The sequence below is a fragment of the Cervus elaphus genome, chromosome 18, assembly GCF_910594005.1.
Source record: "Cervus elaphus chromosome 18, mCerEla1.1, whole genome shotgun sequence".
NCBI classification, from domain to species: Eukaryota; Metazoa; Chordata; class Mammalia; order Artiodactyla; family Cervidae; genus Cervus; species Cervus elaphus.
This window is the reverse complement of record NC_057832.1, coordinates 76,443,460-76,459,815: the sequence shown is the minus strand read 5'-3', so window position 1 is coordinate 76,459,815 and position 16,356 is coordinate 76,443,460. Positions and strand designations below refer to the sequence as shown.

Below are 16,356 nucleotides of genomic sequence, written 5' to 3'. Positions count from 1 at the left end.
TAACCTGACCGTACCTGCTCCAGGCCTGGTAGGGGGAGTGGGGGAGGGGTGTGAGGCCGGCAGCCTGGCAGAGCGTTGAGGAGGCAGGGTCCAGGCTCCTGTGCGGGATAAGCCGAGGTTGCCACCGCAGGCCTGGCACGACCAGGGGTTGGATGCCCCGCCCGGCCCGGCCCAGCCCGGCCCGGCCTCCGCGCGCACAGGTACCTGGAGACGATTTCAACTGAAGTAATGAAGGCAGTGTCGTGCTGTCGAGAGAAAGGTGGATCCCAACAACAGGAAACTACCTAAATCACCGACCAGTTCTGTTGCTGCCCGCTTGGAGCTGCCTCGCCCGCCGCCGGCGCCGCCGTTACTGCCGCCGCCGCCACCGCCGCCAAATGAGAACCCTGCGATCGCGCCTGGCCCCTCGCCAACCTGCTCCCGCCGCTGCCGCCGAGCGCGTCCGGGGCTGCCGCTAAGGCATCGCGGAGGAAGAAGCCGCCGGCCCCGGTAAGGTAAACCTGGGAGAAGGAAGGTAAAGGAGAGAGGAAGATGGAAGGAGGAGAGAAAGCCAGAAGAGAGGAGGGAACGAGCAGCGTGCGCGCTTGTTTCCCAAATCTTGCAGCCCAGCGAGCCGGCCCGGCGCCGAGCGGCTGCAGCCCAGGGCGATTCGCCTGCGCCAGGGACAGCTCGGAGCCCGGCTCCCTGTCTGGCCTCGGCCTCCCGCGCTCGCTCCCCGCCGCTCGCTCTCCCTCTCTCTCCCTCCCCGCCAGCCAGCCAGCCGGGGCGCGCGCTCCCGCGCCCCCTCCCCCCTGCTGTCGCCCCCCCCCCCCCCCCGCCTCCCGCGAGCAGGAAACGCGTGGCCCCGCCGAGAGCGACCAGGTGGGGGAGGCCGTGCTGGGGGCGGGAGGACCCATGCAGCCCCGCCACGGTCTACCTAACCGCTGCCGCGGACGCTAGTGACCCGCTGTGGGCCCATCTTGCTCCCCGGAATCCTAGTCTGGGGGTCATCGAGGACCAAGAGACCCACGAAATAGCCAGCCTCTGCGAACCTCCCAGGGGGATCCCGAAACAAATCCTGTTTGGCTTCCTCTGTCTATGCAGCTCCCCTCTCAACTGAAACCACTGGTCCAAGACAGCCACAATCCAGATATACTAGCAAGTCATAAAACTGAACAAAAGCCGACAAACCTTACGGCACCAGGGCTATAGGGCCCAGACAAATTACGACCGTCTAGGTAATATTTAAATAGATGCCTAAAGTAATTGCAGGGGGCGCGGGCTAGTCCTCCTGTTGTAAAAGCGGTGGACGGGATAAAGTGGAAGGTGAAGATAAGAAGTCAAAAAAAGAGGTAAAATTAAAAAGCTTCATTCCACAGCTTTTATTCTTCTATAAGAACATAAACATCATCTTTTTTTTCCACGCACAGCAGCATTACAATATTAATTTATTCTGATTTAAGATTAGAAGTAAATAGAGCTAGAACTAACATTTATAATAATGATAGAATGCATTTGCATAAAACAAGATTGGCAATTTTTCATAATAGACATTTATACAGATTTGTATTTTATAGTTTTTTCTTTTTCTGCACCTACAGGTTTGACCCTTTTATGCATGTAACTTCACAGTATAAAGGAAACCCAGCAATGTCTCCCTTCTCTAGTCTATTCCGCTTGCTCCAGCCCTCCTCGGCTTCTGTGAATTTTGGAAAGAAAAGGGGGAAGGGGGGGGGGACCTCTGCAGAATAGGGAGAACTGTGGTGTGCTTGTCGTATGTTACCAGTGGTAACAATTATTTAATGACAAAAAATGCACTAAATCTGCATGTATAAACAAAGCTACATTCTATTATTTATCTACAGCCAGAAGGACATGGAAATTCAAAGTAACTGAAATAATTTAGTCCCACAATGCAAGACCTTACACAAACTGGAAGAGATGTTTCCTTCTCCTGGTCATTTCTTCTTCTTTTAAAGCTGAGCTATCTTACAGAGGAAGGAAAAATGAATCTTTCTGACTTTCTCAATTTTACCAATCAGCCAAAGTCAAACCCTTTTGCCAACCTGCATGTCCATTTCTGCAAGCCCTTCTCTTTGCCAAGGAAAAAAGAGAAAAGAAACCCAGAGGCCTGTGCCCCCTGATTAAACACAGCCCTGCACTCCAGGCAGGCAAGCCCGGTGGCGGCTCCTTGCACCATTGACCTCAGGCCAGACACCTCAGCTGCCTACAATGGGACCTCCGCCTTCCGGCTAGGTCGCCGGCCCCGCAGGAAACCAGCTGCACCCGGAGGACAGAGGCCATTTCAAGCAGTGGAACCCCGAGACAGCAAACCATCCCAGTCACCACTTGACACTGAGGACAGCATCTCTCTATAGAATTTTAGCACGATATGGCTTTTTCCCCCAGAAAACAACAAATAAACCAGCACCAAGCAGACAGACAAAGAAACAAAAAGTCAGAACAAACCAGCCCTGCACAGATGTAACGGCCAGCGAGATGGCGAGTGTGGGAGGGAGGAGTGGGGGGCTCCCGCACAGGTGCGAGTTCCTGGGCAGAGCCGAAGACAAGAGGGAGGAGAACGGTTCTCTGGACACGGAAAGAACCACATTGCCTGGAGCTTCATCAGGAAAAATTAAAGTTGGCTGTGAGCTCCCGGATCCGGTTTTCTCGGTTCATTTTCTTCAGTTTCATCCTGCGGTTCTGAAACCAGATTTTAACTTGTCTGTCCGTGAGGTGGACGCTGCGGCTGATCTCTAGGCGCCGCTCTCGAGTAAGGTACATGTTGAACAGAAACTCCTTCTCCAGCTCCAGCGTCTGGTGCTTGGTGTAGGGGCAGCGCTTCTTCCGGCCGCTCTTTGCAGTGAGCCAGTTGGCTGCGTTTTCGCCTTTGGAATTGCCTGGCATTTGAAAGAATAAAGAGGGGAAGGTTAGATCGAGGCCATGCGGGCTGCATGCAGGGGGGAATTCGGGTCGTCTCTACAGTAAGAGGGATGCCCTAAGTCACCCAGAGTTATGCCCCCCCTCCCGCCCCTTTTAGTTTTCCCAGGGAGAGCAGTTCCTCCAAAAGTCATGTGTAAAATCGAGCAGGCCTCCCATCTACACCTACTCTCTTACATTTTCCTCCACTTTTCCCCCCCAAACACCTGTTTTAGCACAAAGCTGCCATGCGCTTGCAGAAGGAACGGACTGGGAGGGCAGGCTGTATATCTTGAACTTAACGCCTTTTTTTTTTTGCCTCTCGCCCCAAGGCAGACAAGCATTTCCTGCAACCCCCAGGCTGGGGGGACAGGGGTGCTCACTTGGAAGGGGGGCGGGCAACGTGGCTGTGTCTCACTCCAGCCCCGTGGTTACCCAAGGCCTGTTGAGGAGAGGGAGAAGGGCAGAGCTGGGAGCTAGGGAAGGCACAAAAAACTGATTGGGGTCAAGGGCCCTCCCTCACGTCTCTCCAGGAACCAGGGACGTGCAGTCGGGGCGGTTTCGAGTTCCAGGAGAAGCGAAATGACCCCTCTCTGACTCTCAGATCAGGGCCCAGGCGTCCGGGACGGATCTGCCTTTTCTTCTCCCCGCAACGAGGATTCCCGCCCCTCAAGCAAGTTTGAAAAAAGCAAGGGGGATCGTAAACTCGAACTTCGCCGGTTAATGGTCTTATTTATTGGTGCTGGCGGCTGCTTATTTTGGATGCCTTACAAACATCCGCGCTATCTGCGGGCGAGCCACTTTCCCTCCCTCCCCCTCCCCCTCGCGTGGGCCGCGCCTCGCAGGCTGGGCCCAGACTCGGTTTTGGGTGCTCCGGGGCACGGAGAAGGGCATGCACAAGAGGGGAGTTGCTCGCCGGTGTCCTCGGCTCCAGTCGGAGTGAGGGGAGGCGAGAGCAGAGAACGTCTCGGTGTGGGGCGCTAAGCCGGGACAAGGATTTTTTACTGCGTCCCCACGCCCAAATATTAAAAAAGCAAGTTCACAAGGTCAGCCTGCCTGCAGCTCGGGCCAAGGCCGGCCGGCTGCTGTGCGGACTCCTGGCTCTCTGCTCCTTCCCTTCTCTGGGTCTGCCTGTCTGCTAGCCCGCCTGACTGCGGAGCCCTTCAGCGCGCCCTGCTTACCCAGGGAGTCCTTCTCGGGCGAGGCTTTGCTGCTCTCGGAAGGGGCCGGGGAGAGCTCCTCCGCGGCCGAGGACGACGCGTGCGCCTCCTCGTCGCCCTGCGAGCCCCCGCCGCCGCCGCCACCGCAAGCCAGCGTGGGGGGCGGCGGCGAATCGAGGGCTCGCTCCTTCCGGGCTGCATCCACCGAACCGGAGGCGAGCGCGGGTGGCGGGTCGAAGCCGCGCCCCGGGGGCTGAGCGGGGAACGGGCCGGCGCCGAGCTGCGGCGCGCCGCCGCCACCGCCGCCGCCGCCGTAGCCCTTGGCGGTGCCATAGGCCTGAGAGAGGCGGAAGTAGCCGGGCACTGGCACTCCGCTGGCGGTACCCAGGGTGCAGCCGTCGGGCGGCGGGCCCCGCGGGAAGGGGGCCAGCTCGGCAGCGGCGGACGAGCCTTTGGGGCATTTGTCAGCCGAGTCGTAGAGGCAGTAGGAGCTCTCCTCTTTGATGTTCTGCGCGAAAGAGCACGAGGTGGCCTGCGGCGGGGGCTGGGGTGGTTGCGGTGGGGGCGGCGGCTGGGGCTGCTGCGGCGGCGGCGGCCCTTCGGGCTGCTCCATACGGCACGACCGGGGCGCTTCCAGCCACAGGTCTATAGGCGCCGGCGCGTAGCCGTGCGCCCCGGGACCCAGGCCCCCGCTGCCACCACCGCTGCCCGGCGACGCCGCCTCATTGCGCTTGCCTCCCAGAGCCGGGAAGATCCCGCAGCTCTGCAGCCCATAGGGCAGGTCGGCGGCGGCCGGCAGGTAGACCCCGCCGTGGGCGTAGTAGCCGCCACCGCCGCCGCCCCCAGCGCCGCTGCCACCACCGCCAGCCTCGCCTCTGCCGGAGCTGATGAGCGAGTCGACCAAAAAAGAGTTCGCGGCGGGGCTCTCCGAGCATGACATTGTTGTGGGATAATTTGGCGAAGGGAGCAGATAGCCCTTTCTGGCTGACATTTCTTGTGCAAAACATGCTGAATACGATTAGCAATCCCCCCGCACCACGGCGGGCGCCCGCAGCCAATCCTGAGCCAGAGTTTCCGCGCGACCACTCCCAGTTTGGTTTCGTAGGCGCGGGGCCGCTCTCCGAGGGCGCCCTCCGAGCCCGCGATTGATATAAATATGTAATCTGTATTGATGGGCCGCAAGACGCACACCCGATACCTCAACCCAAAGGCCAGAAGCGACGGGGGCTGCCCCAACGTGGCTGGTGGGGGGCCTGGCCCCTGGGCTCGCTCCGCCCATGCCCGGGCGCGCGCCCTCCTTTGGGGTCTGTTTGAAGGGCCCCTGGGCCCCGTGCAGTTAACAAGTGGGGTGTTTATGGTGCGCACCCCGGCCCTCTTTGGGGGCTCCCTGTTTTAATTTTTCGAATCAACCACTAGACTTGGGTGCACTCTTAAAACACTAAGCGGGGGGGGGGGGGCGTCAGTGCCTCAAGTTCTTCCCATTCAGCCCCAGACCCAGAGCTCTATCCCCAAGGTGGGGACCTAGTCCTAAGATCGCCAGGATCTTCAGAGTTTCCGAAATCCAGAGGAGACTGGAAGCTGGCAATCGCTACTTCTTTCTAGCATCCCTCACCGAACTTCCCCCAAAATGCAATGCCCTGGTCTCTCAGCCCCAAACCCCGCTCCACTCCTCCTCCACCAGTGGGTTGATCCAGTTAGGATTTTTGCCTATGGTGTGCTCACCTGGCTTGCCTTCTCTGCAGCTCCTGTTGGTGAACCTTGGTGGGCTGGCATCAGTGGGGGGGGGGGGGGGTCCGAGGCGACTGACAGCTTTGGCTGAAAGACTTTCCCACCCTTACTCCAAGGCCAGAGCCAGGTCCAGGCACCCCACAGCCACATCACCCTGGCAGCCTCCAAGCGCATACGCCTTTGAGGGGAAGTGAAAGAAGTGTTGATCTTGAGGGTCTTTGGCTTACCCAGAGGGGAAGACCTGGAGGGGGTCTTGGGTGGGGGACGGCCAACGAACACCTCTGCCACCCAATTCTCAAATTCTCCCTTTAGCCTTGGCATTTGCACACAGAGGCTACGACAAGAACCAGTGTCACCACACTCCTGCCTCTGTCCCCTCCCCTCCTCCCCCCTCCCCTCCAAACCCACGGATGGGGCAGCCCTCACTCCCGTGGTGTGAGCATTTTAACGAGGCCCGCGGTGAGGAAATCCGTTCCCTGTGAGGCCTGGCTGGGCTCGTGGCCCAGTTATAGGCGCGTTCGGAGGCCAGGCCCTTTGCTCAACAGACACCCAGGCCTCCTCCTTCCCTGGTCGTAGGGACCGCGCTCTTAGTGAATTGGAAACGGCCGGCCCAGGGCGCTAGCCCCCAAGTGTGGGCCTCATACAAGTCTCAGGAAACGCGACCTTTTCCGGCCGGATCCAGGGAGCCCAGGAGGTCGCTGCCTTGTCCCGGGCCTGCGGGCTAGGGCTAGAGCTCTCCAGGATGCCCCAGGCCTGCCCACTCCGCCAGCTCCGGCCCCTGCAGCAGGCTTGACTCGAGCGACTGCACGCCGGCATCCCGGGAAGCAGACCGCTCGGGCCTCGGCGGGCGGCGGCAGGGAACGACCCATGGATCCCAGGTGATTTGCTAGACACTTGGCCTTGTTCTTCCCAGTATGGACCCAGTCGGAGGAAGCCGAGCCTGAGAGGACCCAGAGAGAGTGTACGGGAGAGCAGGCGGCCGAGTCCCGGCGCCGGCTTCTGAGATGTAAGCACGCAGTTGCGGTCCCTGCCGGCAGCGGCTGCTCAGCTCGGCGCGCAGCACCCGGAGGCCGCGCCACCGCTTGCGCTGCGCTCCAGCCACTTCACCTCTGCGCCCCGCGGCCGGCTCCGCGGACTGGGCCTCTGGGGTGGAGAAGAGAGGAACAGAAAGAGAAAGAAAGGAAAAGAGGAGAGGACAGACGGAGAGAAAAGAGAGGTAGAAAAAGAGAGCCAACACTCTCCAATCCGACAGGATCTTGAGGCGGCAGTAGTATCGCCGCCGCCGCCGAATCAAGTGAGGGGTCGGTGCCGAGAGCAGGAAATATTGCTCTCCATATTGCTCCAACGCCTCAAACGCACAAGGCCAAGGCAAATTTTCATCAGGCTAGGCCCACGAGGTCAACGAACTTGAGGGGCAGAAGTTTCAGAATAAGGCAGCCTAGGACCTTTCCCCAGATGGGCTTGGTCCTTACCCGGCTTGTCAGGAGAGTGAAACTGACTGGGACTGTTGTGTTCAGCAGTGCTACTGGGAAATGCCACAAAGCCAAGGGCTGCCTGAGAAGGGGGCTTCGCCCCTGAGTGCTGTTCATGCCTATCAGGAAATTTCTGCCCAGGGGGAAGTAGGTTCCGAGCATAGGTGAGGGTCCCTTGAGAAGAATGAGCCCCAGCAGGCAAGTGGGCCAGGACTGGGTGCTTTTTCAGTCAAAATGATGCAGAAAGAGACTTCCCAGGCCACAGGTTCCTAAGGGGCAGTGACCACAGGAGAAAAATGCTTGAGATAGTGGAGGCTAAATAAAGTGAAAGACAATGATCTAAACTTGTCTTTCTTAATATTTTTGAAAGTTGGACCCCCTTTGGTAAATCTAAGGCCATGTTCTGACTCTTACCCTGTGAAAAATGCGAATCTGTGCACTCCCACAATTTGACCCAGTCATTTTCAGGGAATTCACAGACCCCCTCAAAGCCTTTTTCTTGGCCTCTCCAGAATGTTCCAAGACTCTGGGAATTTAGTAGCCCTGCCAGTTTGACTGGTAAGACAAGCTGGGTTCCCGGCTGTAGGCAGATCAGGCCCCGTCTAGTCAGAGCTCTGTAGGGTGGCCAAATGGCCTTCTAAGCTGAATGGGATCCAAGTGCATGCACACTCCAACCAAGGTTACAAATACAGTTTGGTGCCGTGTCTGTTATGAGAAGGCCACTGCAGCTGAGGAGTAGAGGAGGTGGAAAGCTCGTTGTGGGCTCACAGACCATGGCATTGGCACTTGGGTCTTCACAGACCTTTGGGGAGAGTTGGATGTTTCTCCCTAGCACCTTTCCCCCCTTCTAATAAGCCAAATAGGATGTTGAGTTTGTGCTGTTTCTTGCTTGAAAACAAAACAAAACAGAATACACGTAAGCCCGTGTGGGATCTTCTCTCTGGCCCAGGTCTGCCATTCTACCTCCACTGCTGAGCCGAGAGTGAGAGTGAATGGAGAGCCTATGGGTGCACTTGGGACACAGATTGGCTTGCCCCGCTGGTTTGGACAAGAAGATATCCACACAGCAGAAGCTCAAGTCAAATGCCTGCTGCCTTCTCAGTTAGTCTCCGAGCTCCCAGCATCCCGACTGCCTCAAGGCTGCACACTCCCCAGACTGTAACACCGAGGTGTTAGCTTTCTCAATAAAATATTCCATTTATTGATCATGTCAGCTTTCCTAGGGTTCCCCACCCCCAAGAAATTAAGAAAAGCAATTCAATGGTCGGCTTCTGGACACTCTCTCCCTCTCGCCCATTTGCCTTCTTTTTCTCTCTTTCCTCCTCTCTCTCAGCTGCCGAATTTCTCTCTTGGTGGTCAGAATGCCTTTGACCTAAAACTCTTTGGTGTCTGCCTGCTTCAACCAGGCCTGTGCAGTTGCCGGGGCCCACATTTTATTTAGGAGTAAATATTGCTCATTTCTACCTGGTTCATTACACCCCCATTCAGCTATGGAGCTGAAGTAAATGCCAGGCTAGTGAAATAAGCCCTCTGTTGAGAATTACCCTGCAGTTTACCAGATAGTGGCTCCCCTCTCCTGAGTAGGCCCTTGCAAACCACGAAAAATAATAAACTGTTACTACAAAAAAAATCTTACAAAGAGTACCAGGTACTGAGATTGAGCTAGCCAGTAAACAGTTTGTGTCTGGAGATTGCTGTCAGTGCTTTCTGGGCACAGTATTATCTGATCGGCTGTGGAGTTGAGATGCAGCCCCGGAGAGAGAAAATAAATGCTACTTTGACATATTCTGCTTTAACAAAAATTCTGGACTGTTTCGATTCATGTATTTACCCCGTAGTTTAAATTTTGGAAGGAGCAAAGACCTGCTTCTCCCATTCATCTTTAAGAATGTCAACATTTTCAGGGATACAGTATTTGATGTGCCTTTTAGAATCAGTCTATCCCTAAACAATCTGCTTAAAAGTTTTTTCTAAATCCAACCACTGAACTGGCCCTTCTCTCCTGATGGGGGAAGCGTTGGAGACTTTTCGTACACCCCTCACATACACCCCTCAATTGCAGTATCCTCAGTTTCGTCCATCATAAACTGCCTCTGGCCTGGAAACGATATTAGGAAAGGCTTGGGCTGCAAAGAGCACTGTGTGGGCACCCATTCCTTGCTTTATTCTGGCAGTTTGAGAGACCATACTCAACAAAGACTGGTGACTATGGTCGCAAAATTATACACTCATCCACGGCAGCATCTACTTTCTCTGAGATTCCCCCCACCCCACTCACCCTTTCACGGTATATTTGTAAAAAGAAAATAACCATTTCAAGAAACTAATGAAAACATACTGGAATAAAAAAATTAAATATAGGAAAAGTGGGAATTTGAGTTTGGCTCCCGAAATGTAAGTGATATGATTATTTTAAACTTGTTTTATGACAACTCTGGTGGAGAGATTGTTTGATCAGAGTTTATCCTCACTGCCGGCCCTGGGAAAATGTATAGGTATTTACCAATACAATTTTTGCACATTTGCAAAATATGCAAAATATCTCATTTTTACATCTAAGAAATTGCTGCAAACCTCCAGCCAGGTTTATAGCGGTACAGTCCAAATAAGCAACACAGGTTTCTCTGGTAGCCTCAAAAATATAATGCGACTTCTCCATATTGGTCTTTTTCAGAACAAAGGTTACCTCCAGTCTGTTGGGCAAACCTAGAGAACACACCTAGTAGGAAATCAGCGACTTCCCTGACTTCTGCCCAAGGGAATAAGCCCGCCCCAGTGGCCACAGTCGTTGACCACTTCATTGTTTCGAGGAGAAACTCTGTTTTCCCCAATCCCGCCATCTCCTTTTTTCCTTTTTTTTTTTTTTTTAACCACAATAAGCTGGTATGCCAGCACAGCCAGGAGGATGCTCCCCATCCCTGGTTCATCCCGTTCTGAGTATTTCTACAAAATCTAAAGATCGCCTCAGGTGAAATGCTGGCGCAGAGAGTTAAAACCGTCAACTTCTCCACTGGGGCCTCCCCCTGCTTTCCAACCTTAGGGAGCGATGGGAGAAGGGGGGTGGGGTGGGTTGAGCGCCTATAGCGTCACCCCCAAGCTCACACACCCAGCCGCTTTCCCCAGCCCTGCTCAGACACCCGGCCCCGCTCCCGCCCCAGCCAGATTGAAATTGCTAAACTTGTGGCCTCTTACCTTGACACATTTCCGAAATCACTGCCAAGGGACAGCTGGCTTCTCCGCGCCGCGACGCCTGCGAGGCCTAGAGAAGGCGCGTTGCTTTAAATTACAACACCAACCACTTCTTGAAGGTGAGCCCCCCCCTTTTTTTGATACGGAGGAGAGCGGGACAAGTGAAATAAGGTAACGTGCTGCTCTTAGTATCAGAAGCGAACAAAGGCCAAGAATCGCGCTGGGGTTCCCAGCTCCCCGGCGGCTTTGACATTGATCGGAAGTGCGCCATCTCGTGGCGGCCGAGCGCCTAGACCCGGCCCGAACTCCTGCCCGCAGCCGGGAGAGGAGAGCAGGCTCAAGGCAGAGACAAGAAGGAGAGAATGTGCCCAGCCCGCTGCTAAAGAGATCTCATTTTTACATCTAAGAAATTGCTGCAAAACCCCAGCCGGGTTTATAGCGGCGCATTCCAAATATGCAAATTGGCCGGCCCCGGACGGGTTTACGACCACATTGTCACAGCCATCGGAGGATGGGCTTTTATAGGGCTCAGAAATCAAACCCGCGCCCGCTCGCCGCCGCCCGCCCTCGAACAGTCCTCCTGGCTAGACTCTCCCTAGCAACTTGTGAGATTTTGGTTAATCTTTAACCGTCCCAAAGGAAGTCTTTCCTTAAATCCTTGGCTTCCCTGCCCGCTCCCTCCCTGCCCCGCAGGAGAGTCCTTGTTCACCTCTGTGTGTCTGTCTATCAACCTAGACATTCATCTCGGGGTCTGTCCCATTCCCCTTTGAGCTTGATTTCCCCAGTCGCGCCAGTTAGACAAACACGCAAACAAATAAACAAAGCGGGGGTCTGGGGTCTGGGGCCTCTCTCCAAATTCCATCCCCTCTGCTGCTGTCTCTGATCCTGCCTGGGTGGCTAGGGAGAGAGAATGGGATGGGGTGGAATGGGATGGGATGGGATGGGGTGGAGTAGGGTGGGGGTGGGAGTGGGGGGCAGTGGGGGTGGGTGGGGTGGGGGGGTGGAGGGTGGGGGTGGGGTGGACAAACAAAAGGCACTGGCCTTTCACCCTGCCCCTCAAGGTTATGGGTGATGTCCAAATTTAAGGCAGAAGTTCAAAGGCAGGAAACAAAGAAAACCAGCATCTTTCTTTCCCCAAAGGGGAAAGGCAGCCTCAGCTGGGAGCTGGGGAGAAAGCGCCCTTAGATACTCCTGTGAGTCTGCTCCTTGTACCCAGACCAGTCTCCCCCCTGCTGAAGGGCTCCCCAGGGCACCCTAGAGTGTTTCCACTTCAGGCCTTCTAGTCTGGAAATGAGGGAGCCCAGCCTGGGATCAGACCCATTGGCCAACTCAAGTCCCAAGGCTTTCTCCCAGGGCTGTGTCTGTCTGAGGGGATGAAGCGCCATATTCCAGGCCCTGGGATACCCCATTCCTAAGACCCCACTTCCCCAAAGGACCTGGCCATTCACCTTGACTTCCTAAGCCTGGCTTCTAATGGAGTTAAACCCTGAATAAGCCACCTCCCCACCTCCTCAGGGGCCTAGTAACTTGCCTCTTTCCTAAGGGGGGTAGTGGTGTTGGGGGGGGGGTGACATTTGGCAGTAAAAGGCGAGTAGGGAGAGGAATGTCACACCAGGACCCAATACTCAAGTTTCCACAGTCTTTATTTTCCTTGTGCCCTGTCGCCTATATACATGCTACGACTTACGCGGTGGGCTAGAACAGAGGACAGGCCATCACTCCCTTTATACACAGAGCCACCAGACGCTTCTTCACATGGGGAGGCAGAGGAGATTTAATGGGAGGTGTCTACCTTTCTCAGCTGAGTTCCCCAGACCCTGACTGGCTGAACTACCTCAGAGTATCTCCCTAATGCTTTTCAAATATTGCAAAAAATTAAAAAGACCATTCCCAACACCCTTCCCGTCCCCTCCAATACCCCAAAGGCAATCTACTAATGGCAAAAAAAAAAAAAGTATTCAAACAAAATAGATTATGGTTCCTTTATTTACAAGTCTTTTGAACACCATCCCTGTATGAAGTGTACATTCAAATATTTTTAGCAGTGAGTGAGTTTAACCGTGGAACACTGTAAACAGATAGAGCCTTTAAATATTCTCTTCATCATCTTTCTCCCCCCCTTCTACATTGCATCTTTTAAAATTCACTTTGGTTCTTGCAGGGAAATATATATATATAATATAATATTTATCTTTTAAAATAATTCCAAATCACTCTTGAGCTCTTAGAAGGTCACCGAAAGCTTCCAAGCTCAGTTCTAGGGTGGCGAAGGGCAGAGTGCGACGTGGAAACTGGGTGTTTGGGGGACTCAAGCTCCTCATAGCTGGGGACTGCTGGCCAGGCCCGCTGCTTCACTGAGCAAATCCAAGCTTGAATTAAGTGTGGCATAGACTTTGCCAAATTGCCGCACTCCACAGGCATTTCCTGCAGGGATCCGGGGGCCAGCGGCCTGGGTGCAGCCTCTAGGCTTTTTGATGTTTTCCACCTCAGGGGATGGTCTGCTCTGCCGCCAGGCTTTAGGCCCAAAGTGGCAGGCCAGACGAAGACCCTCGTCGGTAGGAAAAACTAGGTGGGTTGCAGAAGGCAGTTGACTACTAGAAGCTCGGGCCTAGGACAGTGCGGTGAGTGGCTAGGAAGAGTGGAGAGCCACTGATGCCACCTGGGATGGTAGATTATTTTTCCCCTCAAGGATCAACAGCTTTCTCCCACCTCGCATGCATCGACCTCTTAATCCAGTCATCTTTCACATTAACTTTGGAAAGCAGCCCCAATCCAGACATCTAGGAATCCTCCCCTTTCCTTCTGCTCCTTTTCCCAAACTGAATTGGGTTTGGCGATCTTGACACAGGGGTCCTAGAGGTGACCAGGCTCCGTGTGGAGGGTCCTGGGTTGGGATCATTTTCCCTGGAGGGCCGGGAAGGGGGCCCAGTCCCTGATGGAGACCACACCCAGCCCATAGCTCTAGCAGTCTCCAAAGGTGAACCACCAGAGGCCCCAAACCATTCATTCTCGTTGATGCACAACTCTCTGAATCCAAATCATTAGAAATCTTAACCACCACTGGGCGGTCTCCTTCCAGGCTCTCTCCGTGTATTGCCTTCCCTCTCTTGCACATCTCCTTTCTTCAAAAGTCACCGCATGCCTTGACCTTGTCAAGGGCAAAATCTGCATATAATCTCCTGTGTATGAAGCCCCCCTCCCAGGTCCAGCTGGCTGGAGCCTTTAGAGAAGCGGATTGGCCGAGTAGTACTGTAAACGGTCTCTGTTAATTTTTTTTTCCTTCATTCTTCTGTTCTGAAACCAGATTTTGACCTGACGGTCGGTGAGGTTGAGCATGCGGGATAGTTGCAGGCGTTTCTCTTTGTTGATGTACACACTGAAGAAGAATTCGCGTTCCAGCTCCCGGATCTGGTACTTGGTGTAGGGGCAGCGTTTCTTTCGGGTTCGTTGGCCACCTGTGAAGGCCGAAAGAGGCAGGGAGTGAGCCAGGTGTGACAGTTGCAATCCATCCCAGAGCCCCAAGTGAAGGGAAAGGGCCGGCCCCAGGGAATGGAAGCCCTGCCTCAAGCCCAAGCAAGGTCCCCCCACTAGGTCCCTGCCTTCAGGCTCTTACTGCCGGCTGAGGGAGAGGCTGCGGGAGGAGGCTCAGCTCCGGATAAAAGCCAGCTCCCTAGATAGGCCCCCAGGGAAGCTGCTTACTCTGCTCCGAAGCAGAAAGGAGGGTTCCTCACTGCAACAGGCGAGTTAGTGCCGCGGAAACCGCTTTCAAAGCAGTGAGTGGGGGTTGCCGGCTGCCTCCAGCCCGGCCAGACTAAACAAACAGCCGCCTGCGACCATTTCACCTTCCAGCACCTGGGAGGCCGAGTCTCGAGGCAGTAAAGGCGGCCCCAGCCCCAGACTTTACCGGCTTTGGCGGGACTCGGCCCTCGTTAACATCTGGGGGCAGCTGCCGGGTCTTTGTCAGCCTAAGTCCTGGCCACCAGCTCCTGCCTCTCCAGCCAGCCCCCTGGCTTCCGCGGGGTTGGGAGGTGGCAGCGGAAGCCCCCTACTCTGGACCTTCCCTAAGGACCAAGGCCACCCAGCCATCCTGGTGCTCTGGCAGGGCTGGGGTGCTGTCCCCGATAGGCTGGAGGACAGAGGGGTTTCTCAGAGCTGCGGGCAGGCTCGACTTGCACCCCTTTCAGTAAAACGCCACTAGAAGTAAAGACAAAACCCGCTTTTGACAGATTGAATAACAGTTCTAACATGCAGTCGGACAGAAGGCAGCACACGTAATTGCCACTGCGCCCAAGGAAAATGGCTTCCTTTGGACAAAAAGGCCAACTTTGGGTTAATTTGTTTCTTTTAATATATTGCTCGAGCTAAGCGGGCTATTTTATCTGTTAAACACGCTCCTAGCGCCATCGTTAAACAGCGATGCCTTTGAATCCCGGCCGGGACTGGAGTCCCGGCGCAACACATGGCTTTTATAAAAATCTCCGGATTACCTCGCTTTCAAAGGCTCCCGAACCCTTGCAGGGAGAATTTACAGGCGCCCACCTCCGGCTCCCCAGCCCTGAGCTGGCCCCGAGCGGGGTCGAGCTGCTGGGCTTGGGAGCCGAGAAGGGAAAAAAAGGGGGAAAGGGAGGTTTTTTGTTTTGTTTTGTTTTGTTTTTTTTGCAGGCATGCCTTGGCCGGTGGGTATTTCACGGCCAATTTCAGCACTCGCCACGTGATCCCGCCTTTTATAACAAAGTTTTGTTGGGGGGAAACCTAAAGGCCCTTCATAAACCTTATATGCTTATAAAACAGCATATAAAAATTTAACAGCGGTGCTGCGCTAGATTTCCAACTCCCCTTTCATAAAGCGCAGGGCGCGCTGCCTTTTATACGTACTGGAGCCGCCGGCCTTGTCCTCAGTGTGGCCGGAAGACGACTCGGGGCTGCTGCTGCTCTCGGGGCGCCGCCGCCGCTCCTTTTCCTCCGCCGCCGCCGCCGCCTCCCGGCAGCCGCCGGCGCCGCTGTCCGAACTTGAAGTTGCCGGCGTGCCCGTGGCCGCTGCCGCCGCCGCCGCCGCCGCCGCGGAGGTCGCCGCGGCCGCCGGGGGCCCCTTCTCGGCGCTCTTGTCCCCGGGGTAGTCGGAGGAGGCGAGGTTTTCCGGGGTGCCGTAGGCCGTCTCGAAAAACTGGTCGAAAGCCTGCGGCAGGACGCCGTTCCTGCCCACGGTGCTATAGAAATTGGACGAGACGGCGGGGGTGGGGTGGTGGTAGACGTTGGCCGAGCTCTTGGCCAGCACGTCGCCAGGCACGCCGGCCGCGCTGGGCGCCTGCAGGCAATCTCTGTGCACGAGCTCCTCCGCGGAGTAGCAGTGGGCCAGATTGCCGCGGGGGTGCCATTTACTGGCGGGCTCAATGGCGTATTCTCTGAAGGTCACTTCGCGCACGGGTTGGACCTGGGGCAGGTTGGAAGAGTAGGAGTATGTCATTGGGCGCGAAGACGGGGTCTGGGGTAGAAAAGAAGGGAGGCTGGAGAAATCTGGACCCGAGACGTAGTAAGTACAACTTGGCAAATACATGTTAGAGGAGCAGGGACCACGCTCATCAAAATCCATCATTGGGCTACCTTGGGCTCTCCGCAGTAGCCGAGCTTAACATGATTCTCCACTGCAGCTGCCTCTTTGAAGCGGATCCGTGAAGTAGAAATTTGGAGACGTAAGCTGACGTGGAAATCTATCCCCATCCTTAGCAGGGAGGTGCTGGTCATGTGACCCGATGTTGAAATTGACAAGCTGCGAGCGAGTCCGGGTTTTTTTTTTTTTTTTTCCCCCTTTCCTTTTTCCCCCCCTCCCTCCCTGGCTTCCTTTCTTTGTAGCCACCTCAGGGGAAGCAACAGATCGTCACTCGGTGTTCTCACCGAAAGCACGTAATCGC

The 16,356-nt window shown here is 55.4% G+C and overlaps 2 protein-coding genes across 2 annotated transcripts; both read right to left on the bottom strand.

Moving 5' to 3' along the window:
• Positions 1-1,346: 1,346 nt before the first annotated feature.
• HOXA10 (homeobox A10) lies at positions 1,347-5,694 on the bottom strand. The gene is made up of 2 exons (XM_043872945.1): positions 4,080-5,694; positions 1,347-2,879 (listed from the first exon to the last, which is right to left on the bottom strand). Exons 1-2 carry the CDS (start codon positions 5,047-5,049, stop codon positions 2,605-2,607), a joined length of 1,245 nt encoding a protein of 414 aa, XP_043728880.1. The 5' UTR covers positions 5,050-5,694; the 3' UTR covers positions 1,347-2,604.
• A 6,721-nt stretch (positions 5,695-12,415) lies between these two features.
• HOXA11 (homeobox A11) lies at positions 12,416-16,098 on the bottom strand. Its single transcript, XM_043872946.1, has 2 exons — positions 15,323-16,098; positions 12,416-13,902 (listed from the first exon to the last, which is right to left on the bottom strand). Exons 1-2 carry the CDS (start codon positions 16,038-16,040, stop codon positions 13,670-13,672), a joined length of 951 nt encoding a protein of 316 aa, XP_043728881.1. The 5' UTR covers positions 16,041-16,098; the 3' UTR covers positions 12,416-13,669.
• Positions 16,099-16,356: the final 258 nt, after the last annotated feature.

Excerpts from the sequence above, each read along its gene's own strand:
- HOXA10 (XM_043872945.1), bottom strand. The coding sequence starts at position 5,049 with ATGTCAGCCAGAAAGGGCTATCTGCTCCCTTCGCCAAATTATCCCACA. Across the intron at positions 2,880-4,079 it reads GCCCGAGAAGGACTCCCTGG|GCAATTCCAAAGGCGAAAAC; the intron begins GTAAGCAGGGCG and ends TTCAAATGCCAG.
- HOXA11 (XM_043872946.1), bottom strand. The coding sequence starts at position 16,040 with ATGATGGATTTTGATGAGCGTGGTCCCTGCTCCTCTAACATGTATTTG. Across the intron at positions 13,903-15,322 it reads GGACAAGGCCGGCGGCTCCA|GTGGCCAACGAACCCGAAAG; the intron begins GTACGTATAAAA and ends CGGCCTTCACAG.